Source organism: Chrysemys picta, chromosome 15, assembly GCF_011386835.1.
Source record: "Chrysemys picta bellii isolate R12L10 chromosome 15, ASM1138683v2, whole genome shotgun sequence".
NCBI lineage: Eukaryota > Metazoa > Chordata > Testudines > Emydidae > Chrysemys > Chrysemys picta.
Window position 1 is genome coordinate 2,336,474 of NC_088805.1, and position 26,165 is coordinate 2,362,638.

At 45.6% G+C, this 26,165-nt stretch overlaps 1 protein-coding gene across 7 annotated transcripts in view; it reads left to right on the plus strand.

The window, feature by feature from the left end:
* The first annotated feature begins 13 nt into the window (after positions 1-13).
* AP1B1 (adaptor related protein complex 1 subunit beta 1) overlaps positions 14-26,165 on the plus strand; it is a 68,088-nt gene continuing 41,936 nt past the window's right edge. For 2 of the 7 annotated variants that reach the window (XM_065568172.1, XM_065568173.1), the window contains exons 1-2: positions 32-167; positions 24,384-24,446. In XM_065568172.1, coding sequence (XP_065424244.1) covers positions 24,410-24,446 — 37 coding nt within the window. In that variant the 5' untranslated portion in view covers positions 32-167; positions 24,384-24,409. Of the gene's footprint in view, positions 168-4,743; positions 4,800-24,383; positions 24,447-26,165 lie in introns of all 7 variants that reach the window. The other 5 variants (XM_065568171.1, XM_065568174.1, XM_065568177.1 and 2 more) reach the window with 5 other exon arrangements.

Here is a 26,165-nt window from a genome sequence, read left to right on the forward strand (position 1 = left end):
GCGGTGAACCCGCTCTGCCCCCGCAACCCCCGCCCCGCCCGCCCCGTGCCCCGGAAGCGCTCCACCCGCCCCCATTCTCACTTCCGTCGGGCCGGTGGCAGCTGCAGAGATCGAGGTCCGGGCAGCGCGGAGGAAGCGGTCGGAGCCGGAGAACAGAACCACGATCGGTAGGGACCGAGCTGGGGGCTTGGAGCGGGGGTTGCAGTGACCGCCCCGTCCCTCCGGCCTGCTGGGCTCCCGCCAACCCCCCGCTCCCCCCCGAGCGCTGTGACCGCCCCGGGCCTCAGTGCCCTGCTCACCCCCGCCCCCCCCACCGGGCCTCAGTGCCCTGCTCCCTCCCCCTCCCCCAGCGCTGTTACCGCCCCGGGCCTCAGTGCCCTACTCCCCCCTCACCCCCCATCCCCCCCCGAGCGCTGTGACCGCCCCGGCCTGGCTCCCGCACGGCCCCGTTCCTCCGGCCTGCTGGGCTCCCGGCCAATCCCGCCCCCTCCAGCGCTGAGACCGGCCAGGACCTCACTGGCTCCCGCACTGCTCTGCCCCCCCCGTTTCCCCCTCGAGCGCTGTGACCGCCCCGGGCCTCACTCCCGCACGGCCCTGCTCCTACCCTCTCCCCTGGCCCAGGTGGAGTTGCTTTACGATGGCCCAGCTGAACCCAGGAGCTCTGTGCGGGCTCAGGCCTGCTTCTGCCAGGCTGGGTGACTGGGCTCCAGGGTTCCCACGTCTGGCAGGCTTGTGTCGCTGGGGGTCCCCGGCCCCAAAGAGGCACTGGAGCTAGGGCTCTCATCTGTTTTTTTAAACACCAGCTGATTTTTCCTGGTGTCCTGTGTTATTTCTGAATGGTCCCTGCCTTGGGACCTGACCACAGGGGATCTTGCCAGTGGGGTGAGTTGGGTTTAACTGCCTTGTTTAACTGAACTATATAAAGAGGAGCTACTTTGCTGGTTAAGACTTGTCTTTTCCCTTAAATAAGAAACAGAAAGCAGTTTCTAGCTGACAAGTAATTAAGGCCGCTACATATTTAATACACATCTGTGGACTGTGAAGGAAATTATTCAAAAGGGCAGTGATATTTCTGTGTAATAAATGGCCTCTGTTCACTTATAGTATAGAATGCATGTGCCACCTCCCACTCTGCTCCTCTTTGTGTGTGTAACCAGTGGGAGAGTCTTGTTCTGTTACTCCCACCTCTTCTCTCCACAAGCCCAAATTGGCATGGTACTTGCATGTGAAACTTAAAGCTAGAAGTCGATTTTTGCAAACTGATCTGCTAAATATCTTGAAGCCTCAATTTTGTGGAAAGCGACATTTTGAAGATGCAAAAACTAATCTTTTGAGTAAATAAGCTAGCATTTGGCATGCCCACAAAATGATTTAAATTCACATTTAATAGACTCATAGAATATCAGGGTTGGAAGGGACCTCGGAGGTCATCTAGTCCAACCCCCTGCTCAAAGCAGGACCAATCCCCAACTAAATCTTCCCAGCCAGGGCTTTGTCAAGCCTGACCTTAAAAACCTCTAAGGATGGAGATTCCACCACCTCCCTAGGTATCCCATTCCAGTGCTTCACCACCCTCCTAGTGAAAAAGTTTTTCCTAATATCCAACCTAAACCTCCTCCACTGCAACTTGAGACCATTGCTCCTTGTTCTGTCATCTGCTCCTACTGAGAACAGTCTAGATCCATCCTCTTTGGAACCCCCTTTCAGGTAGTTGAAGGCTGCTATCAAATCCCCCCTCATTCTTCTCTTCTGCAGACTAAACAATCCCAGTTCCCTCAGCCTCTCCTCATAAGTCATGTGCTCCAGCCCCCTAATCATTTTTGTTGCTCTCCACTGGACACTTTCCAATTTTTCCACATCCTTCTTGTAGTATGGGGCCCAAAACTGGACACAGTACTCCAGATGAGGCCTCACCAATGTCGAGTAGAGGGGAATGATCACATCCCTCGATCTGCTGGCAATGCCACTACTTATACAGCCCAAAATGCCGGTAGTCTTCTTGGGAACAAGGGCACACTGTTGACTCATATCCATCTTCTCGTCCACTGTAACCCCTAGGTCCTTTTCTGCAGAACTGCTTCCTAGCCATTCGGTCCCTAGTCTGTAGCAGTGCATGGGATACATTTGGATAGGTGTTCTGATAGAAGTACAGTAAAAAGGCCTTGATGGACACTTGGGTCTACTGTTAGCCTTCAGACGCTCCTGTTGTACTCGCTCTTTTCCCTCTGATAATGAGCAAATCCTTGGGGTTTTAGTAAGGATCCAGCTTTATGTGGGTGTTTAGAATCAGTTGACAACTTTGCTTCCCGCATAAGAGCTGAGTCTCTATTGCAGCAACAGGGGTGTGTCACTTCCCCACCATTGAATGAAGCCGATGACATGAATTGTTCATTTTGTGTTGGCATTAACATTCATGCTTCCATTCCTTATGCCGCATAATTAGGCTAGGAGCAGGTGCTGTGGGAATTCATTTTTTCTGACAGGTTGCTGTGTTGGAGTGGCTATGGGTATGTCCACACTATGGAGACTATGCTGGCGTAGCCCTGTAGTATAGACATAGCCTACACTAACAAAAGGGGTTTTTCTGTCCGTATGGGAACACACACACACCTGAATGAAGCTGGCATTGTCAATGGAACCCCTCTTCATAGCTTCGTCTACACTGATTGGTATAGCTATAGTGGTTGGGTGTGGTTTTTTTCACACCCCTGACCAATGTAACTTTGCTGATATAACTTCTCAGTGTAGACTGACAGTCAATTTAAATCTTTCTGCTCTACGTGGAGGTTAGTGATCTATCAGATGCCAGCATTTTTAACCCAATGTAACTATCTAAACTAAAAACATAGTAACATGGGAAGGCGGTGCCCTCCAAATACCTTAATTTTAAATTGGATTAATTGTTGTAAGCGGTTGAATATGCTCTGGAGTCGTGTGGGTAATTGTATTGCAAAGTGGTTCTTGAGCAGGCCTCATGCTCTTTGTCTCATCTACATCAAAGTATTACAGTGCAACCTGGCAGTTAGAGTAGGACATTATCTTGTGCGATATGAATCTTATTTGGCAATCCAAAATAAAACAGATGCCGCTTGACTCAGCAGTAAATTACATATTGAATTATTTTATATATCATCTGGATTTTTTTTCCCCCTTCTTGACTCCAGGTTATAGACACAGACTTCAGCTGTTCGCTTTGTGGAATAGTCATTATCATTGTGCAGTAGATAATAGTAACTTCATAGTGAATATTGCAGGAGCCATTCTATTCCGACCTTATTCCCATTCTCATTTTATCAACATACAAAGCATCTTGTTTTGGAGGTGCTGATGTTTGCATCTGCTCTGTTCTGTCAGTAGGATTGGCAGAATTTGATTTTTTTATTTGTTTATCATTTCAACAGATATCAATGTTTATTTTTAAGCATTTTTATTTAAATTATCACAGTTGTGGGAAATTATGGGAGTGGGTCAGACAATTATTAATGACATTGAGATTCAAAAAGTTGAAGCTTCATAAACAGTTAAAACACATTGTTGACATTGTAAATATCCTCAAACCAACAAATCATACCTGTTTTTACTATTCATTTGCAATAAACCTAATTTAAAAGTCTAAATCACTGGATTGAGACTGAGTTCTCAGGCAGTATTTTTCTTTCTTTTCCTATATGTAAGTTTATTGATGGAAATACGATGTTGTTGGATTGTGAGTGTGTACAGGGTGAAATCAGCACATACTGATAGGCTTGGAAGGATTAGATTTTTATCTGTCCCCAATGAGTACAAGCTTTGTGTGTTGCTGGCTGTCAACTGTCCATCTGGAGTATGGCTGTGTAGTTAAAAAGGAGGTTGCATAAACTATTGGAAATGCTGCCTTAGTGTGACCAAAACATTCTGTTGTGATGTAGGTTTTCAGCTAGGCTGAAAGTCTGTTATCCAAAGGTTGAAGATTAGTGTTCTAGTTATGGCACTAACAAAGGGTGCTGTGAGTGTCTATCTTCCTCTGAGGCTCTCTACATTTACTTCTTAAAATTCTTCCAGTTGCTCCTACCAGTGCAGCCCCTCTGGTGGGAGCAAGTTAGCGCTAGTGTAGACTGGCTGGTGTTTTGACCATTGTATCATCTAACCCCGATCAGAGCAGTTCCAGACAACAGTGATTAAAAATGCCAGGCACCTTCCCTGCACTAATTATATTCTCACCGGTGGGGAAACCTTGAGCGTGTGTGTGTGTGTAAAAACAGCTAGTGTAGACAGGCCCCAAGAGGGCATGAGTGATCTCAGCAGCACTTCCCATCACCTCGTTAGAGCTTGGGAATCTGGGTTCAGAGTTGTGGAATTTTTAGGCTGGGGTGGCCAATCTGTGGCTCTGGAGCCACCTGCGGCGCTTCAGAAGTTAATAATACGTGGCTTCTTGTCTAGGCACCGACTCTGGAAAGTTGGCACGTGTAGCTCCAGCCCCGATGTGCCAGGGGGTGCTCACTGCTCAACCCCTGGCTCTGCCACAGGCCCTGCCCCCTTCCCTGAGCCTGCTGTGCCATGCCCGTCCCCCTCCCCAGCCTCCTGCATGCCACGAAACAGCTGATTGGGAGGTGCAGGGAGGGAGGGGGAGACGCTGATCGGCGGGGGTGGGAGGCTCTGGGAGCAGAGGGGGGGTGCTGATGATGGGGGGACGGGACTGCTGACGTGTTACTGTGGCTCTTTGGAAATGTACATTGGTAAATTCTGGCTCCTTCTCGCGCTCAGGTTGGCCTCCCCTGCTCTAGGCAATCCCCTAGATCTGGATATAGTGAAGCATTTGGGTAAGTATTTCTGGCCTCATTTATGCAATTGCTGGTGGATATTCTAGTCTGAGTTACATAAATTCATTTATATCCATATACACATTGTTATTTTCATGGCTTTTTGCTATCCTCATTGTGCCAGAATTTCCACTCCATTTCACCCCACCATTTCCTATAGCTAATCTGTTTTTCCTTTTGTTTTCAAATGGTATATTCAAAAAGTTGGCTATGAAAAAGGATTTTTGTTTTTCAGTGTGGGTATCCTGTTTAACATGGAACCAAATGTGCCTTTATTAACAGGTCCAAGCATTAGGTGCAAGGGATACTGTTTTCTTTATTAATAAAATCTATTGGATCAAAACATAGTCAATCCAAGAAATTCTGTATCCTAAATATTTCATAGCCAACACTAAAGGAACCCTGCCAGCTCAAAATTTAGTTAGTTTTAAATCTAGGGTGACCAGACGTCCTGATAAAATTGGGACCGTCCTGATTTTTAGCTGTTTGTCCCGTGTTCCGACCAGAGATCAGATGCAATTTGTCCCGATATTTTGCTCGGCCGGCAGCACTCGGCTTTCCTCCTCCCTCCCCCCCGCCCCCGGTGTCCTGATATTTTCTTCATCTCATCTGGTCACCCTATTTAAAACTGAGGCCTGGTCTACACTAAACAGTAGGTCGACCTAAAGACAGCTTACGTCAACGTAATGATGCCAGTGTGCACCAGGGGTTCTCAAACTGGGGGTCGGGATCCCTCACGGGGTCGCGAGGTTATTAAATGGGGGGTTGCGAGCTGTTAGCCTCCACCCCAAATCCCACTTTGCCTCCAGCATTTATAATGGCGTTAAATATATAAAAAGGTGTGTTTAATTTATAAGGAGGGTCGCACTCAGAGGCTTGCTATGTGAAAGGGGTGACCACTAAACAAAGTTTGAGCGCCACACACTACAGCCTTGTCCCACCGGTGTAAGTGCAATACTACGCCGGCATAATAACTCCACCTCCACGAGGGGCATAGCGCTTGTCGGTTTAGTTAGGGTGACGCAGTGTCTATGTAGACACTGCATTACAGTAGAACCTCAGAGTTATAAACTGATTGGTCAACCACACACTTCATTTGGAACCAGAAGTATGCAATCAGGCAGCAGCGGAGACCCCAAAAAACCAAACACAGTACTGTGTTAAACGTAAACTACTCAAAAAATTAAGGGAAAGCCGCATTTTTCTTCTGCATAGTAAAGTTTCAAAGCAGTATTAAGTCACTGTTCAGTTGTAAACTTTTGAAAGAACAGGCATAATGTTTTGTTCAGAGTTACAAACATTTCAGCATTAGGAACAACCTCCATTCTGGGTTCCTAACTCTGTGGTTCTACTGTACTTACATTCCCTATTGGCTGTCTCATCAATTTCAGGCTCCATACTGGAGCCATGAAGTTGACAAGAAAGCTGGGCAGCTGGACCCCCGGCTGCTCCAGGCTCCCTGCTCAGGAAGCCAAGAAGAGTGGTGGCTGCCCCCTGCTCCCAGCCATGAGCAGGGAGGTGAGAAGTAATTAACTGTGGTTGGCTGTAAGTTGACCTAACATAGGTCAACTTAAATCTGTAGTGTAGACATGCCCTGAGTTAACAGTAGTTTCAGCTGCTGCACTTTCTGTGGTTTTACAATCACGTCTTATTTCTTTTAAAAAATGGCTTTTCTCTTGCCAGTATAGTCATCTTTGATGTTGTAGCAGTAGTAGTGAAACAATATTCAGCCACAATTATGCGCATTTCCTTATGCTGAAAGTCTCCTCAGTATCCTACTTGAAACAATCTGTCCAGTTCTATAACTAGTGAAGTTAAGGAGTGCCCAGCACTGTTCTGAATCAGGTCCATAGTTAAGCCATGATATGAAAGGTTTTTTTATTTTGTTTTTACTTCATCATAATATCTTACAGTGTCTCTTACCTTAAAGTGCTTTACAAACAATAAGCCCAATCCTGAAAGGTGTTGAACTCCATCAACACCCATTAACTTTGCTACAGGGGCACAGCACCTCTCAGGATCAGACTGAACATACACAGGAATTGCTTCTACTGCCATGGAAATGCAGCCATGTTTGGGGTGGATGGCAGTAGTAGTGCAACAGTACCCTGCAGCGCTACACAGCAGCATAAGATAGGAAGAGGAAAATTCTGGTGTTCCTCTGTACTTCAATTGGATATAGAAAGACAGAAGCCAATTACCTAAAATTGAAATTTGGCCAAAATAACAGGGTGAACAACCTTGCTTTGCAGAAAGCACCATAGAATCTGAAATGGCCACAGGACTTCAGGTTCACAGCTCATGTGAAAGACAGGCTTATGATAGTCTTCAAGCCCTGACTGGAATTATGCCAGCCCTTCTATATGGAAATGTTGTAGTTATTTCAGAGCTTATGCCCAAGAGCTTTGACTTTGTGCCAGTTGCTGAAGGTGGTGTGGAGTGTTAAGTTCTCTCTAGCTGGCTGATGGGTTAGATATAGTACCGTTGAGGGTGCATGTTATGCTCTAATACAACGTGCCAGGCATAGTTTGGATTATTTGGTGCATCATCTCTCTTCCATTCCCATGTGTTTGGGTGAGGCGGCTGGCTGTGCAATGTGACTCTCTAGCCATAAAATAATCTCTCCTCCCCCTCCCCCCCCCCCCCCTTCTGTTTCTCTGCTTAGCTGCACTGATCTCCCCTAAAAGCTTTTGCATGGCTACTCTTGTTTGTTTGCCTGTCCTGGGAAGGATCTGGGACTTCTTGGGATAGTATAATAGAAATATGGTGTAGTGTACTCATGTCCAGGAACTCTTTCATCCCTCCTAAAACAGTTGACTTTTTTCCTGTAGTCCAAGATCTAGCTTCCCTTGTGCTGGATTGATATTGATTAGTGTTTTGGGGGTCCCTTGAGTTAAAACGGAAGCTGTGAAGGCTTTGAGATTCCTTCTCAACTTTTAATTGGTATGTGGATTTTCTTAGACTCTGGCTTTGCATTCTGTAATTATGGCTCTTAAGCTTTGTAGGTTTCCCACAAAGGCAAAGGGTTTTACTAATCAATCCTCCTTTATGCTGTCCTACGGGCTCATGCGCCGCATTCCCCAGAAGCAAATGATTCTTCCCTCTGCTTCCCCCTTGCTTTAGACACTGATAATTGGTGCCCAGCACCCAGATTCCTAGTTGTCAGAGGAAACAGTATATCCCCATGCATTTGCTTCTCTCCCCTTCCATTTCAAGGCATGTCGTCTCTCATGAGGTCAGTTCTAAAGCACGTTCCAGTACTGCCAGATTTCAATACACTGTTATGGTAAGCCAATAAACTTGCATTCCAAGCTCGCTGGGAGTCACATTCCCTAAGTATATTTCAAAATGAAACTCTTAAGAACTACTAAAATATTAATAAACACAGTGACACTCTCTTATGTAATAACCGCTAGGTAGTTTATCGTAGCTGTAACCCTGTGCCTAATGCATACAGTTTAAAATGCTTAACATGGGCATTGCACACTTTTTTTTTTTTGTTTAAAAATAAATGCGGTGCTGCTTTCTTTTCCAAGCAACGTTACATGTTCCTTTGTCCAGGACTTGAAGAATTTAACTGATTCTTACAAACTAGAGGACTAGTTCTAATAGTATGAAACCTGTGCTGCCATGTCTCCTCACTCCCTTGAACTCCGAGGAATAAAGGAGTTGTGTATTGAATGTAATTGTAACTTGTCAATGTGACGGGTTCTCCCTGGGGTGCCACCTGGAACTGAGGTACCACTGAGCCCCCTGTCCCACGAGCCTGGGCTCCTACTCACACTGTACTGTTGTGATAAGCTACAGAGCCCTCCAGCCTGCACTTTCACTAGCAGGAGTCTTCTTGTGCGGGGATGCACCCAGCTGCAGTTACAAGCAGGCTCTCTGACCAGTCCCTGCTACTCCCAGTTCCTCAGGCGCGCACCCTCTCTGGAGTATAAACCCAAAGATATACCCTCTTGTACTGCATAAGGAACTGAACAGGGTAAAATTGGTCCCCCTCCCTCAATGTGGAGAGGAACGTGCAACATTCTTTTGTCCCTGAGTTATGATTCCAACTCACTAGTTTAGATAAAGTAAAAACAAGTTTATTAACTACAAAAGAGAGATTTTAAGTGATTAGCAAACAGATCCAAGCTGATTACCTAGCAAATAAACGCAAACTAAGCTTAATATACTAAATAGGGTGAAAATCTGCTATTCATACCCAAAGAGATTATACAAGCAGGATGCAGATTCTTAAGGGGAAAGTTGCACTTGCTTACAGCTTGGAATACCCAGGTGTTCCATTCACAGGCTAAAAATCCCTTTAGCCTGAGTCCAGCACTTCCCCCAGTTCAGTCTTCCTTCCTCAGGAGTTTCCAGGAGTCTTCTTGTGTGGGGAGCGAAGAACACCAGATGAAGTCACTCCCCACCTTTTATTGCTTTTGCATATGGCAGGAACCCTTTGTTTCAAAGCTTGGTTCCCTGACTGGTCTGTGGAAAAACACTGACCTCCCAAGATGAATTCTAGACACGTGGTCACATTACATGTGGGAGGGATAGCTCAGTGGTTTGAGCATTGGCCTGCTAAACCCAGGGTTGTTAGTTCAGTCCTTGAGGGGGCCATTTAGGGAACTGGGGTAAAAATTTGTCTGGGGATTGGTCCTGCTTTGAGGAGATGACCTCCTGAGGTCCCTTCCATCCCTGATATTCTGTGATTCTGTCGTTGTAGAGTTATAGCCGCCATTACTCAGAGGCTGTCTGTAGCCTTCGCAGGAAGGCTCTCCAGGTGAGAGATAAGCTTCTCCTAAGGCCTGTTGTTTTTTCCTATTGGCTCATTGCCCTGAATAGGCCCTTCCCCACCCACTATCTAGACAGAAAGCATCTTGTCTAGTGGGCGCTACCCTGGTGTAACTACATTTGAAATACAGATACATAGTCAATATTCATAATTTCAGATACAAAAACGATACATGCATATAAATAGGATAATCCTATTCAGCAAATCAGAACCTTTCGAAGGATCTCTTACATGACTTCTCTTGCATAAAAAACATCATAACTATGTCATGATCATATAATGTCACTATGAAGAATATGGGGTGCAGCGTCAGTCAACGTTCTGTTTTAAAAATGTAACCGATTCCAGCTCTGGATCTTGATGAACTCTTTCCATTCCTGGCTTCCCTCCACTTCTTCGTTTTTCTTTTCCTAGAACAGTTGCCTTCAGTGTCCATTTCCTTCTTCCTTCTTCAGTATACTCTTTACCTCGCCTTCTGTATTTTTTCCTTCCATTTTTTGTTTCCCGCTTCTTTTCTAACGCATCTGACAATCTCTCCCACCCACCCACTCTCATACATCTCCACATGTGCCACCACTTAAAAGGTTTGGAAATCTTCGTAGCCAAAGAACTTAGTCTGTGAGCCAAGACTGATATGGAAAATGTGGAGGCTCCACTGTTCGTGGAAATTCCCAAAGTAGAAGCCTGCCTTTTCCTTGCCTCAGCTGTTGGGGAAACTGGCCAGTGCCTGTCCTGTCCCTTGACTCTCATTACAGGAGTTCTCTTGTGATGTTCTGCGACTAGTAGGTATCTGAGAAATTTATAGTGTCACCCCAATCTGGGCTGGCAGCTGAAAAAGAGAATTAGCATCTCAGGATTCTTGGGTGCACCAGAGGGGCAGGGGCTTTACTAGGCTGTGTTCTCTCTACCTCATCTATTTTTGAGTTGCTGCTGCTGCTCCTTGCTTTCACAAGCAGCCACAGGGTGGAATTGACCTTATTTTTCATAGAATCATAGGACTAGAAGGGACCTCGAGAGGTCATCTAGTTCAGTCCCCTGCACTCATGGCAGGGCTAAGTATTATCTAGACCATCCCTGGAAGGTGTCTGTACTGGGACTAGTCCTATTCAACATATTCATAAACGATCTGGAAAAAGGTGTAAACAATGAGGTGGCAAAATTTGCAGATGATACAAAACTACTCAAAATAGTTAAGTCCCAGGCAGACTGCGAAGAGCTACAAAAGGATCTCACAAAACTGGGTGACTGGGCAACAAAATGGCAGATGAAATTTAATGTTGATAAATGCAAAGTAATGCACATTGGAAAACATAATCCCAACTATACATATAAAATGATGGGGTCTAAATTAGCTGTTACCACTCAAGAAAGATCTTTGAGTCACTGTGGATAGTTCTCTGAAAATATCCACTCAGTGCGCAGTGGCAGTCAAAAAAGGAACAGAATGTTGGGAATCATTAAGAAAGGGATAGATAAGAAGATAGAAAATATCATATTGCCTCTATATAAATCCATGGTATGCCCACATCTTGAATATTGTGTGCAGATGTGGTCGCCCCATCTCAATAAAGATATATTGGAATTGGAAAAGGTTCAGAAAAGGGCAACAAATTATTAGGGGTATGGAATGGCTGGGACTTTTCAGGTTGGAAAAGAGATGATGATGGGGGGAGGGTATGTTTGGGTCTAGAAAATCATAACTGGTATGGAGAAAGTAAATAAGGAAGTGTTATTTACTCCTCATCATAACTCATGACCTAGTGGTCACCAAATGAAATTAATAGGCAGCAGGTTTAAAACAAACAAAAGGAAGTCTTTTCACACAACGCACAGTCAACCTATGGAACTCTTTGCCAGAGGATTTTGTAAAGGCCAAGACTATAACAGGGTTCAAAAAAGAACTAGATAAATTCATGGAAGGTAGGTCCATCAATGACTATTAGCCAGGATGGGCAGAGATGGTGTCCCCAGCCTCTGTTTGCCAGAAGCTGGGAATGAGCAACAGGGAATGGATCACTTGATGATTATCTGTTCATTCCCTCTAGGGCATCTGGCATTGGCCACTGTCAGAAGGCAGGATACTGGGCTAGATGGACCTTTGGTCAGACCCAGTATGGCCGTTCTTATGTGTTCGTCTAACCTGATCTTAAAAATCTCCAAGGATGGAGATTCCACAATTTCTCACCAATTTATTCCAGTGCTTAACCACCCTGACAGTTAGGAAGTTTTTCCTAATGTCCAACCTAAACCTCCCTTGCTGCAATTTAAGCCCATTGCTTCTTGTCCTATCCTCAGAGATTAAGAACAACTTTTCTCCCTCCTCCTTGTAACAACCTTTTATGTACTTGAAAACTGTTACCATGTCCCCTCTGTCTTCTCTTTTCAGACTAAACCAATCCAATTAATTAGACCTTTAATTTTTGTTGCTCTTTTCTGGACTTTGTCCAATTTGTCCACATCTTTCCTGAAATGTGGCACCCAGAACTGGACACAATACTCCAGTTGAGGCCTAATCAGTCAGTTTCCTTGCTCTCTTTAGGGTTCCCAATAGCCCGAGTGAAAACTGACCAGAGTCTAGGCACTTTGCTGCAGCTGGGCAAAGCTCTGAGCAGCCTTGAAGGCACTGGTATTATATGTCTGACAGACCTAAGGACAATGTTGAATTAGTGACTAGTTGATGTTTTGAAGGCTTTCTTTGTGACCACATGGGCTAGAAATTTTTTTAAAGAAGGAAGCTTAGATTCTGCAGAAAATTGATGGCACTTGCTTGGTTAAGCTTCTTGCTTACCATGGGTGAGAGCATTTATTAAGTCCTTAATAAATGTTGTTCATTTAGAGGCACATGTGTTATGCAAGTCCATGCTCTTTATCCCTGAGGAACGAGATACTTGAGAGCTATTTGCTTTGCTTTCAGAGAGCAATAAGTGATCAGCTGTTTCCAGCTGCTCTGAGAGTCAGAGATTCTAAGCCCAGAAGGGACCATTGTGATCCTACTGACCTCCTGTGTGTTACTCGTAAATCTCTCCCCTTGTTTTGCTCTTACATGGTGCCTCAGGCTCTTTTCCTGGAGCAGGCAGCTTGCCCTTGCCTCCTTTCCCTTGCTGTATTAGCACACTGCCTTCACACATGTTCTCACCTCGCTGCAGGTGTCTCCAGGTGGTGGAAGAAGAGGCTACTGCTGAGAGTTGCTCTCAGCAGAGCTCAGGAGGTCAACAACATCTTTTCCCCACTCCCAGAGCTGCTTTTCTGAAGGGTCAGGCCACCTACTTCTCAACAGCTTCCCGGAAGTGGGGGCATAGTAGCTGGTTGATTTTTGGGGGCTTGATACTTACTGGAAGGACTTTGTCATCTCTTCCTCTGCCACTCAATGGAAAAATTGGTGTCTGGGAAGGAATGAGAATTCTCATTATGGCGCAGGAAACAGAGTTGGACTTGTCCCTCCTATAGACCCATTGACCTCAGCTGAGCTTCTCCAGGCATACATGTGGCTTATTGTCAGCTCTGAGTGCTGTTGTGGTCTGCTCCACGTGCCACTGGAACATTGCATTCCGTGCCTGCCTTCAATCAGGCAGCGGAGGCATGAGCTGGAAAATTGCCAATAGGACCCAACAGCAGAGCACTAGTTTGGAAGATTAAATACTCTGTGGCAGCTAACAGTACTAAGGAATCGGTGATGACAGAAAATTGGCACAATCCCATTGTCAGGTAGTGGAATTTGAGCACTAGAAGCTTGCTTTCTGCTGAAGCTGGGTTCTTACCCTGGTTACCTTCTAGGATTCAGATGGCTTGGCAGATGATGGTATCAGGTGTGGCCAAGTGGGTGTAACTTATTTCCCTCCCATCCAAAGACTTTCATAACTGCAGGATCTAGTGCAGCCGTTCCTTGATCTGAGGGTTTGCCTGGCTTGGCCTCTGGCTGATTGGTACTGTAGTGCTTTAGATACACTGAGGTACATGCTACATATTTGTGGGATGTTGGCTTTTCCTTTGGTGCCTACCCTTTACCTTGTCTTTAAAGGCACAGATGTCAGTGAGGCCTAGTAGACCATATTATTTGTATTGTGCTAGCACCTTGGATGCTGCACACACATAGGACGGTAACTCCTCACTTAACGTTGTAGTTATGTTTCTGGAAAATGTGACTTTAAGCGAAACAATGTTAAGCGAATCCAATTTCCCCATAAGGATTAATGTAAATAGTGGGGGTTAGGTTCCAAGGAAATCTTTTTCACCAGACAAGACTATACACACACAGTATACGTTTTTTAAACAAACAATTTAATACTGTACACAGCAATGATTGTGAAGCTTGGTTGAGGTGGTGAATTCAGAGGGTGGGATATTTCCCAGGGAGCCTTACTGCTAAATGGTGAACTAGCACTCAGCAGAGCCCTCAAGGGGGTAACACATTGTTAATGTAGCCTCACACTCTACAAGGCAGCACAAATTGAGGGAGAGGAGACACACACCCTGTGTGTGTGTGTGTGAGAAAGAGAGGCGCATTGCCCCTTTAAGTACGCTGACCCCACTCTAAGTACATTGCCTTTTAAAGTAGATCAGCAAGTTGAGACAGCAGCTGCTGCCAGCAAACTCCCTCCGTCCTGAGCCCTGTTGAGTCTGTCCCGTCCCCCCCGCTCTGTGGAGATGGGGTAAGCAGGGGGGAGGGGGAGACACCCCGACATTAGCCTCCCTCTCTCCTCCCCCCCACACACAGCAAGCAGGAGGCTCCTGGGAGCAGCTCTAAGGCAGAGGGCAGGAGCAGCACATGGCAATGGGGGGAGGGACAGCTGAACTGCCCGGTAATTGATAGCCCGCTGTGTGGCTGCCACACAGGGAACTTAGGGGAGCTGATGGGGGAGCTGCCGGTCCAACCTAGTTCCAAGCCCCCACCAGCTAGCTCCAGTGGGCTGCTCTTTCTGCAAGCAGTGCACAAAGCAGGCAGCTGCCAAAAAACGTTATAAGTGAGCATTGCACAACTTTAAATGAGCACGTTCTCTAATTGATTAGCAATGTAACAACAAAACAACGTTCACCAGGATGACTTTAAGTGCAGAGTTACTGTACTAGACAGTTCCTTCCCCAAAATGTTTATGGTCTACGTAGATAAATCAAAGGATCACAAGGGAAACTGAGGCACAGAGCTTTAACGTTTCTTGCTGCAGGCCAGTGGCAGAGCCAAGATTCCACTTTCAAGTTTTCTGCTTGTTGTCTAGTTTGCTAGGGCTGCTTTATAAGCAGCCTGATAATTGTATTTGTTTGGAGACTAAACACCATCTTGATTGTCCTCAGATGCTCACTTTTCTCTGACTCCTTTCCACTCTCTCTCTCTCTCTCTGGAAGGTCAACACTATCATCATTAAAAGCTCAACATGGTCCACCATAAGCTCTGTTAAAGAACTGGCTACTTAGGTTAAAGCCATTTATTTAGCAGAGTTTATAGAGTGAAACAGGAGCTTGTGGTCTGTGCTGCAACCATCATGTGGTTCCCACCTCCCACTTGTGGTTTCTGTGTAGCATTGCTCATACTCTGGATATCCCAGAGCATTTAACAGAGCACTGAGTTACCTACTGCTGCTGTTGCCACCATTGGGGATCGGGTTCAGCAGGAGTTCTTGCAGCTTGTGACATTACAGCCTGTTTATTAAAGAAACTGTCTTAACAGGGCACTAGAGTTATCAATTGCTGTCATAGGAAAGGGCTTTTAATTTGCATCTGGGCAGCCAGTAATGAGTAGAAGAAACCTCTGGCAGCTTTGGACTGGCTTAACTGCATCATTAAACTTGATGTGGTGTATTGACTCCCAGGATTCCTGACTTCATATTTTAGCGAGTTCAAATAGTCTGTACTAATTCTTAGGTCAAAGCTGTGCTGTCAGTTTTGATGCTTGGCTTCTAAGCCACAAACACTTTTAACTCACTAAGTTGACAGTCTTAAAGCCTTGTAAAGTTTTTTGGGAAAGAAAAGAATATAGGTTAACAAAAATCAGTTGCTTTAGAGTTCAGTATCACTTTGTTGCCTTATGAAGTCCCTGTATGTAGTGGATCTAAGAAACGAAGTGTAATTGCAGTACCCAGGGTATGCGTCCGCAGAAATGGCCAAAATCAGAATATACCTAACATGACCTTGTGATGGGTTGGATCACAGAAACCCCCAAGACTACTTCTGCTCCTGCTTTCCCTGCCAGCTTGGGACTCCAGCACCCTGTCTTGTTGAGCCAGACACACCCGTCTACTCCAACACAGACCCAGGGTCTGAACCACTTGCCCCAAAGCTGCAGACTTAACTGAAAGCAACTTAAGAAGTGTGCCTGTCTTTAACACTCAGATGCTCAACTCCCAATGGGGTCCAACCCCCAAATAAATCCATTTTACCCTGTATAAAGCTTATGCAGGGTAAACTTCTAAATTGTTCGCCCTCTAACACTGATAGAGATGCACAGCTGTTTGCCCCCCCCCCCCCCCGTATTCATACATACTCTGGGTTAATTTAATAAGTAAAAAGTGACTTTATTAAATACAGAAAGTAGAATTTAAGTGGTTCCAAGTAGTATCAGACAGAACAAAGTGAATTACCAAACAAAATAAAATTAAACATGCAAGTCTGAGTCTAATACAGTAAGAAAACTGAATACAGACAAAATACCACCCTGAGTGGTGTTCCAGTAAGCTTTCCTTTACAGACCAGTCTCCTAGTCTGGGTCCAGCAATCACTCACTCTTTTCTCCTCCCCCTCCCTCCCCCCGCGCGTAGTTACTGTCCTTTGTTCCAGTTTCTTTCATGTATCGTTGGGGGTGGAGAGGCTATCTCTTGAGCCAGCTGAGGACAAAATGGAGGGGTCTCCCAGGGGTTTAAATAGACTTTCTCTTGTAGGTGGAGACCCCCTCCTCTCTCCTATGCAAAGTCCAGCTCCAAGATGGAGTTTTGGAGTCACATGGGCAAATCACATGTCCACACATGACTCAATTTTTACAGGCAGCAGCCATTGTTTACGTGCTACCCTGAACGTCCTCAGGTAGACTTCTTATGTGGATTAGAGCCTTCCAAGATTCATTGTCCTATGCATATGAAGAAGTGAGGTTTTTACCCACGAAAGCTTATGCCCAAATAAATCTGTTAGTCTTTAAGGTGCCACCAAACTCCTTGTTGTTTTTGTAGATACAGACTAACACGGCTACCCCCGATACTTGATACTATTGTCCTTTAAGTGTTTCTTGATTGGGCGCTTAATTTGCACATTCCTTTCTCAAGAAGCTGACCAAATGCTTTACTAAGGTACTTAGAAATCAAGCAAGTACACAGCCAATATTCATAACTTTGAATACAATAATGACACATGCATACAAATAGGATGAATAGATTCAGTAAATCATAACCTTTACAGAGATGTTACATGGCGTATGTACCATAAAACACATTCCAGTTATGTCATATATACATTCATAAGCACATTTTCATGAAGCCTTATGGGTGCACTGTCACAGACCTCTTCTTTTGGAAGTGGCAGAAGAGGAGGAAGAATGGGCTGTGATATGTAGCTAGAACAAAGCCAAGCAATAGAGGCCACACACCTAGAATGGTCAGGATTCTGGTATAAATGCTATCTATTCCCTCAGCGCTCGCTCGCTCTCTCAATATTTGATCAACAGCTGCCAATTGCCAAGACTTCTTCACAAGGGTTTTGGTAAATTGGAATTCCTTTACCCCAAAAACCTCTCTTGGCTTGTTGGTCTCCTCAATCTGGTTAGGGCCTTGGCTACACTTGCAGCTGTATAGCGCTGTGTGGTAAATCTGTCTTCGTACAGCTGAGTAGGGAAAGTGCTGAAGTCTGTCCACGCTGACAGCTCAGTGGCGTGGCCACACTTGCAACATTTGCAGATATGTTGGGAGCGGTGCATTATGGGCAGCTATCCCAGCATTCATGTGGCTGCAATGTGCTTTTCAAAACGGGTGGGGTGGGGTGGAGTGTGACAGGGAGTGTGTGGGGAGAGAGAGTGCTTTTTGGAGCGTGTCAGCTCTCTATTTTGCAAGTTCCGAACTCCCGGCCCCCTGCTCATTCATTCACTCACTCAAAGCAAACAGCAAACTGTTTGCTTTTTCTCTGTGGTACAAGCTTTGAAACCGGCACTTCCGCATTCCTGCAGCCGGTCACAACAATGGAGAGGATTGGCCACTTGACAAGGTGATCAGTACAGCTCTACAGGTTGATTCCTGGTACACACTCTCAGGGGAGAGTCGTAGCCACTCCGCTGTATCTCTTATGCTTCTCGGGGAGGTGGAGTAACTGCAGCAGTGTACCCAGGGAGATACAGCGCTGTATGTGCCCTGCCAGTGTGGACGGGGCGTGAGTTACAGCGCTGGGGGAGGCTTTACAGCGCTGTACTCGCAAGTGTAGCCAAGGCCTAGGAGTGGTAGGGGGAACACAGCAATCTTAGGAGAGGCAGGATGGCCAGCAGTTAGAGCACTAGGGCTTTGAAGACCCAGGTTCAATTCCCCACTCCGCCTAGACTTCCTGTGTGATCTCAGGCAAATCACTTAGTCTCTGTGCCTCCATTTCCCCATTTGTAAAATGGAGATACTTCCCTATCTCACAGGGGTGTGTGAGGATAAGTGCATTAGATTGTAAAACACTGAGATCCACGTGAAAACACGCTATATAACAGCTAAATATTTACTTTATTATTAAGCAGGACTGTAAGTGGGGAACAGTACTGGGGACTAAAACATTCTCAATTCTTTCACTTTCCATCTCATCCCTGTATACTTGTTTTGAAGCCAGCTGCATCTCTAGCTAGTGTCTCTAAAGGGTTCTTTTCTGTACAGCATGCTGGTGATGTCAGAAGCTAATTAGCCAGACATGCCTGCTTGAAAGGCAGTGTACTTTTAGTGGTTAGGTGGATCAGAGGGACTGGCAGTCCAAATACCTGAGTTCCTGTCCTGACTCTGTTATGATTCACTTTATGGCCTTGTAGGGAAAGAGTCCAGCAGAGGGCAACAATAGGGGGCTGGAGCACATGACTTATGAGGAGAGGCTGAGGGAACTGGGATTGTTTAGTCTGCAGAAGAGAAGAATGAGGGGGGATTTGATAGCTGCTTTCAACTACCCGAAAGGGGGTTCCAAAGAGGATGGATCTAGATTGTTGTCAGTGGTGGCAGATGACAGAACAAGGAGCAATGGTCTCAAGTTGCAGTGGGGAAGGTTTAGGTTGGATATTAGGAAAAACTTTTTCACTAGGAGGGTGGTGAGCACTGGAATGGGTTACCTAGGGAGGTGGTGGAATCTCCTTCCTCGGAGGTTTTTAAGGCCCGGCTTGACAAAGCCCTGGCTGGGATGATTTAGTTGGGGTTGGTCCTGCTTTTAGCAGGAGGTTGGACTAGATGACCTCCTGAGGTCCCTTCCAACCCTGATATTCTATGATTCTGTGATGTGATGCTTTGCTTGAACTTGTCTCTGTCTGTCTAATCTGAGGTTCATCCTCACCTTTGTAGACAGCCCTGAGATCCTTGGATGAAAATTGCTGGATAAGTGCTAAGCATTTGCAAAGCAGTCCTTCACACGTCTAAATGGCTGGCTTCCTTTAGCCAAGATGGTGGTCAAGCCTTTCAGCTCCATATTTGACTTTCTCTTTGTAGATCCTCTGCATCCTGACACCCCACCGTTCTGAATTGTTTTCCTTAGGCGATATGATTTCATTCCACCCAGTAATATGACCCACTTCCATCCATCGCCCTATCTGTCCAGTTTGTATCCTGTATCCCTAAGTGCTCATGAAAATAGTTAGTTAACATAGTGAATCTTCTCCACTGCCTTGGGGAACACGTTCTACACACTGCCCTCTACACTAAGGAATTCCCCCTACACTCATTGCCTGATCCTAGCTTCGGGATATGCCCAATGAGATAGTCTTGTGGAATTTACCTTCATTAGGGTTGTATAAACATCAGTCATGTTCTCTTCAAAATCTTTCCTGATTGCTGCCCCAGAATGCCTTGTTACCGGTGTCCCTCCCCTCTTCCTGTGATATAGTTTACTGGACTGGAGGTACAGCCACAGAATCCTCTGTTATGGACCTGCATCCTGTTTGTTTTTCACAACCACTGCCAGACGCTGAGCTAATGGTTTTATATTTCTATCCACTACTTACGGAGTTTAGTTTTACTGCAGTGTGGGATACCAGACCCCTTATGCAGACTCCAATCTATTCTCCAGCCTGGAGCTGGGAAGCCAAAAGCAAGATCACAGCAACTGATTCCAATCTGTTCACGCTTGCTCTGAAAACAGCTTGTTTCAGGATTTTGCACACTCCTTCCCTTTCAGTATTTCTGCTTCTCTTTGCTTCTGCCAAGGTTCAACTGTAAAAATAAAACATTAGGAGATATGGTTTGAGACTCCCCCAACCAGCTAACTCCTCTTCACAATTGAACCTTATTGAATAAACTATTCATAAAATCCCAGTGTTGGCACCTTGGAGTTCAAGGGGTCCATAAGGATGCAATGGATCTTAAAATGGCGGTTTGCTCTCCTTTTGAGATCAGATTAAAGGTTGGATATGAAAGCATACGCTGCAATATCTGAGAGCTGGGAGACCAGGAAACGGGGGGAGCTAGCTGCTTTAGCTAGTGACATGACAGCCCCAGGTACTAGCCAAATAGTTCTTGCCCTAGATACTAGGAATCATTCTTGGTGACTCTGTTCTGTTTTGGTGTCTAGGCATGATACCTCTGACCTGGACCACTTAGCCATAGTTGTGGCAAAATTCCTCCTCCTTTTGTGTGTCTGGTCACTTGTGCTACACACAGTCCCTATGGCTCTGGCTCTTTAGTGGAATGTCTGGCGATTCCTGTGTTTCTTACAGGGTCAAACCAGTGTTCCATTTCGTCTCCACCATGGGATTGTACCAGCTGCTTCACAGGAAGGGACAAAAAGTTATCAAGGAGGCAGTTATGTTGCTCTACAGCTTATTTTGAAGCAAGGCTAATAATGTAAGACTGTATAACTATTGTGTGATAAGAGCAGTGTAGTCCTATGCTGACCGAGGGATTGCAGCAAATCCTCCCTATTGTCTTACTGCAAAGAATAGGATATCTGCAATGATGTGCAAAAAAATGCTGCAGCATAGTCTGGAAGCTAAATGCAGTTCATTGGTAAGGTTGACATTCTGTAATCAGTTACTTAGTAACTCTGCAGAAGAAGACACTGATTAAATCCAAGAGAAGTTAGAGCACAAATAATCTTTTCCTCCCTTTAAACTCATAAAAGCAAGGACATCTGGAAAGGTAAATGTCCAGTCTTACCTGAATACAGCACACAGAGCTATTCCTCTGTCTCTCGAAGGGTATGTCTGTGCTGCAGTTAAGACACCCGGCGGCTGGCCCATGCCAGCTGGGGGCTCCTGAATCTTCAGCCAAGGGGCTATTTAACAGTGGCTAGGCTTTGTGCTTGGGCTGCAGCCTGAGCTCTGGGACCCTCCCACCTCACAGGGTCCTAGAGCCTGAGCCTGAACATCTACACCACAGTTAAACAGCCCCTTAGCTCAAGCCCCTTGAGCCTGAGTCAGCTGGCACTGTCTAGCTGCAGTGTGGGTGTGTCTAAGGGATTGAGCAGCCGGCCATGTGAGCTTCACCATCCAGGCACAGGCAAAAGAGTTAAGATTACGTTGTGGTAGCCGTCTCTGAATATTCTTTGTAGCAGTTTTGCCCTCTGTGTTAAAAAGACATAACTAACAACAATTAATAATTAAAAAACCCTCTTCCTGTGTTGTTTTTGCGGCTGAAATACAAGACTGCCAGGACACCTAGGTTCTCTTCCAGCTCTGCTACTTTGCACTGCCACGTCCCTGCTGTGCGCCTTAGTTTTCCTCACTTATAAAACAAGGGTGATTTCTTACCTAGTCCACAGGGAGGATGGGCCTTAATTCATTAATGTCTGTAAAGCTCTTTGCATGTCTCCAGATGGATGTTGCTGTCTAAATTCAAGAGATTATTAGCCTCTTAAAAATGGTCCGGGGGGGGCAGGGGGGGATGTAGAGCCTGATTCTTACTTACTGTAAAGCCCCTTTTTGTGTTAATAAGAAACAGGCCCCTAATACATCACATCTGGCTTTGTTTCTTCCTTGTTCCCCTCTTAGCTTGGACAGTGAAACTAAGCCGGTCAGTTTTCTCCTGTTGGTGATGCTTGGGTTTCCAACACTGAAGTTTACTTCTTGGGGAATTCTCCCCCACAGATTTCTTTGCTTCCCTGCAGAAAAATGACTTCTGACAGGAAAGCAAAAGGAAGCCGCAAGAGCGGTCACACGCCCCTCCCCGGTAGTGCAGGCAGGTCGGTTCTGGCGCCTAGAGCAGCCCATAAAGATGTAAATCAAGGCTCCTTTACATTGCCAGAGTGGTGGAAAGGATAGTATGGCCTTATAAATGCTTATGGTACTTTAGTGATTAGAATTGCTCTAAATTTTTGGATTGAAAAAATTTCCTATCAAAATGTACTCCATGAACTGTTTGCTACTGACCTCTCTGGAGATGGTCAGTAGCCAATATAAATTGTGAGTTTGATTCCCCAGCCCTCACTTGCTCTTCAGTTGCCTATGATGTAACACTGAGCATATGGCTGCATATATTTGTTGACTAATAACTACAAATTAAAGGTCAAATCTAGCTACATTACTGTTAGGCAAGGAGGTTTGAGGATTTTCCCCAATGCTCCCCACTCCCATTCTCCATCCATTGTATTGTAGTTTAAATAAATTACCAAAATAATTAATTAATTAATAAATAAGGTCCATCAATGGCGTCCCTAGCCTCTGTTTTCCAGAAACTGGGAATGAGCGACAGGGCACTTGATCACTTGATTACCTGCTCTGTTCATTCCCTCTAGGGCACTTGGCATTGGCCACTGTCGGAAGGCAGGATACTGGGCTAGATGGACCTTTGGTCTGACCCAGTATGGCCGTTCTTATGAAACCAGTGTGATTGTATTGTGTTATTTTGATAAATAAAATTAGCAGAATTTTAAAATATTGTGTGCAGATTTTTTAATTTCTTGGTGCAGAATTCCCCCAGGAGTAGAAGTTACACTTAGAAGTCATGTTTAAATTTGAAAAGACATTTTTCCCCAGGATTTTATTAATAAAAACTCTTTTTTTTATAGAACCAACCTAATTTGGCAGTGCCTTCTTAAATTCTGTTTATCTAGTATATTGAGGGAGTCCTGAATGTCCATGTAGTTACATGGTTAACTCGCAGTTGAAGGGTTAGTAAAATACCACAGAAAAAGATCCATCTGGAACTTCCCAACCAACCTTCTAAAAGGCCACCCACTGCTTAGATATTGGACTCCTGCAGAGTGCCAGACTGCATTGGCCCTGTCAACACTGGTTCTCCACTTGTGAGGTGACTCCCTTCTCTTCATGTGTGAATATATAATGCCTGCATCTGTAACTTTCACTCCATGCATCTGAAGAAGTGAGGTTTTTTACCGACGAAAGCTTATGCCCAAATAAATCTGTTAGTCTTTAAGGTGCCACTGGACTCCTTGTTGTTTTTGTGGATACAGACTAACAGAGCTACCCCCTGATACTTGACCTCAGCTGTTTGGAATTATATAATATGGCCTAAAGCACTTGGCTGAAGTACTACATGTTTGAACTTAAAGGAACAGTGCTTCAGAATTGGTGCCTAGTGTTGGTGACTTGGAAAAGGATCATGTCTTCTGAATACATCGAATACAGAGGTGAAGACTTGCACTATGTTTTGAGCTGCAATTATTCCTTTACATTTACCCTAGAGGGAGGCTTCCTTGGAACTAATTTCATCATCAGTTTTGCCTTGTTCCTCTTCTCTTGCTGAGAACCACTTCCTATGTGGGGTAGGGGAAGGGCTCGGTGTGCGTCTTCACTGGAATAAAACTTTCTGCCTGGAATGAAGTAAATAGTGGATTATTGCACTAGTCAAGCTGCTTTTGGTTAGTCCCCAGCAAAACTGCTGCTCCCCCCTTCACTTGCTACTCCGAGACTGGTTTGGCTAATGTGCCCCATAAAGCTTTGCAATGCAGCAGTTTATCTAAGAGCCCCAGGTTGTGTTTTGTTCATGAAAAGTGCTAACATGACAGCACTGGATGCAAAAATACTTGTTTGTCCACAGAATAAACATAGCACAGGCAGTACAAACTTCCCTCCCACAATGCCCCATTGATGTGCCTGCACCCTGAACTGAGGGGGAGGGGATCATCATGTTAGAGGTGAGAGGGGGAGTTGAATCTCTTTAGTCCAGTTCTCTGTTGAGGCTTTTGATAAGCGGGCCAGTTAACACCAGTTGGGATGGGCTGTGTGGTGGACGTCTACACATCACCACTGCCCAGTCACTCTGCAGAACTGCAAGCTGGTATTGAGGCTTGGTCACTAGTGAGGTACATTGGATTTGAACTGGGGTAGCAGCAGTGATTACCATTACCATCCAGTCCAGGTGGAGAGCAACCAAAATGGGCCAGCTGGGGTAATGACACATTAGCTTTCCTTCACTGCCCTTTTGGGGGGAGAGGGGAGAAATACACTGCGACCTACCTCACTGACCCTCCTCTGAGGAGTACCTAGGCACCCTGCCGTGTGTGTGTGTGTCTCCCTGTCCTTGCCGGAAGAGATGCACCCTGCTCCGTGTGCATGTTCTTGTTGCTTTTCCTGAGGGAGAGCAGAGTTTCTTTCCCCTTCTTGTTTTTTCCTCCCAGTGCTTCCTCTGCTGTCGCTGCTTCAGCAGAAAAGCAAGGGGGTTATCCAGGTGTCAGCATTTTCTTTCTCTCTCTCTCTCTCTCCTCAGAGACGCACTGCAAACCAGGGGCCAAAATGACAGACTCCAAGTACTTCACCACCACAAAGAAAGGTAACCGTGCATGCGCGGGCTGCTTTACTCATGCTTCCCAACATCTCTCCTTGCCCTCTCAACTATTCCCAAGGAGGATGCCTCTGCATGGGATTAATAGCCCAAGTCCTGCTCACTTCCACAATGAGGGGTGGGTCTGACTGTTCCCAAATTGGGGAACCTCCAAAGTCCTGATTAGCAATTGCACCCATCCCACTTTAGCATTCTTTGCCATCCTAAAGATTCAGACACAGAAGGAATTTTTAGTAACAAACTATATAGTATGAAGAGGGGGAAAGAAACTGGTTACTGGTTAAAAGCTTTTAATAACTCTGTTCCTGCTTGCATGCAGTGTGCTAAGCTAGATGATTGGGATGTGTGCAGTTCTCTCCCATCCTTTGAGTGAGAGCTGCAGGATCTCCATTTTGTGAACAGGTGAAGGAGCGCTGTGCATGCAGGTGGGGTTGGTAACTTGCTCATTAGCTGCAGACAAAACTACCCATCATTCAGGCTTCCGAACCCCTGACGGATTCCAGATAATATTCTAGCTCCTGGGTGGCAAAAACAGTTTGTCACCCAGACTCAGTGGCCTGGCAGTGAACCGAGACAAGCCTTTTAACTGTTCTTTTATCAGCTTTTGCAGCTTAGTAACACCCATCAGGCAGCTGTCAGACTGGCCCTTGCAGATGGCCTGTTTCTTTAATGTTAAAATGGTTTGGCGGAAAATCCCAATGGGCCTGAAACCTTCACTAACCACTGAAGCAGCAGTGCAGGTGGCTCTCAGGGTGCTAAATTTAAGTATCTGCCAAACCAAGGGAATAATGTAAATGAGTGGAGTCTAGTGTCGTGCTGTTCCGTCCCCTCCACCAGAGGCTGTAATTACCCCTTGTCAGTGAAAGGTGGGAAGGTTGAGTTAAAAAGAGGGCTTAGGAGCTGTGATCCCAGTGAAACATTGATAGCAACAAAATGGCCCTCTACCCTGTGACAGTAGCATATTCTTTCTGTTGCTGTGGCCTTAGTTGCATACACATTTGTACCTAGTGCATATGACTGCACCATTTGGTGATGGTGGATGTGTGGGGACAATGGGGTGTTAGTGTCCTCTGACTCTGAATTTTGAGTCAATGGACTCTGGGCCTTAATGAATTTTCTAGCTCACATCCCCCCCCCGGAGCCCTCTTCCACACACCTAATCCAATCCCTGTCCCCCCTTTCCATCCTGTAGAGTTTGGCACAGCGTGTTTCTCTTTGCTGAAGAATGAGCTGGCAGAGATACCTCAGGACCCAGAGCACATGGTGCTGTCAGGCTTGGTTGGATGAGTAGGAAAATATAAACTTGTATCCTTGCTACTTTTGCCACCTGTCACTAGCACCAGTGTGTGGCTCTATGGGAGATGGACAGCTAATCAGAAATGAATGGTCTAGCGCTCCTTAGTCAGACCACTGCACTTAGCCATGTGAGAGCTGAGCATGTTGTCTCGGAAACGCCACTCCTTCAAAACTGGAGGAGTGTGAGAGCTGGCACCCAGCAAACCATTGGCAACCATCTCCTGCCTTAGTCTGGGGACTGTGTTCTCAGAATGCTCTTGCTTTCAGTGTAGGACTGGCGCTCTGATCATGTGGGGGTGATTCTGCTACTGGAGATAAGCCTTAGCGACAGTTATGACTTAGGACTGACTCAGGAAGAGTGGGTTCAAGCTTTGCAGAACTTACCAGACAAGTAGTAATTGACCTGACGCA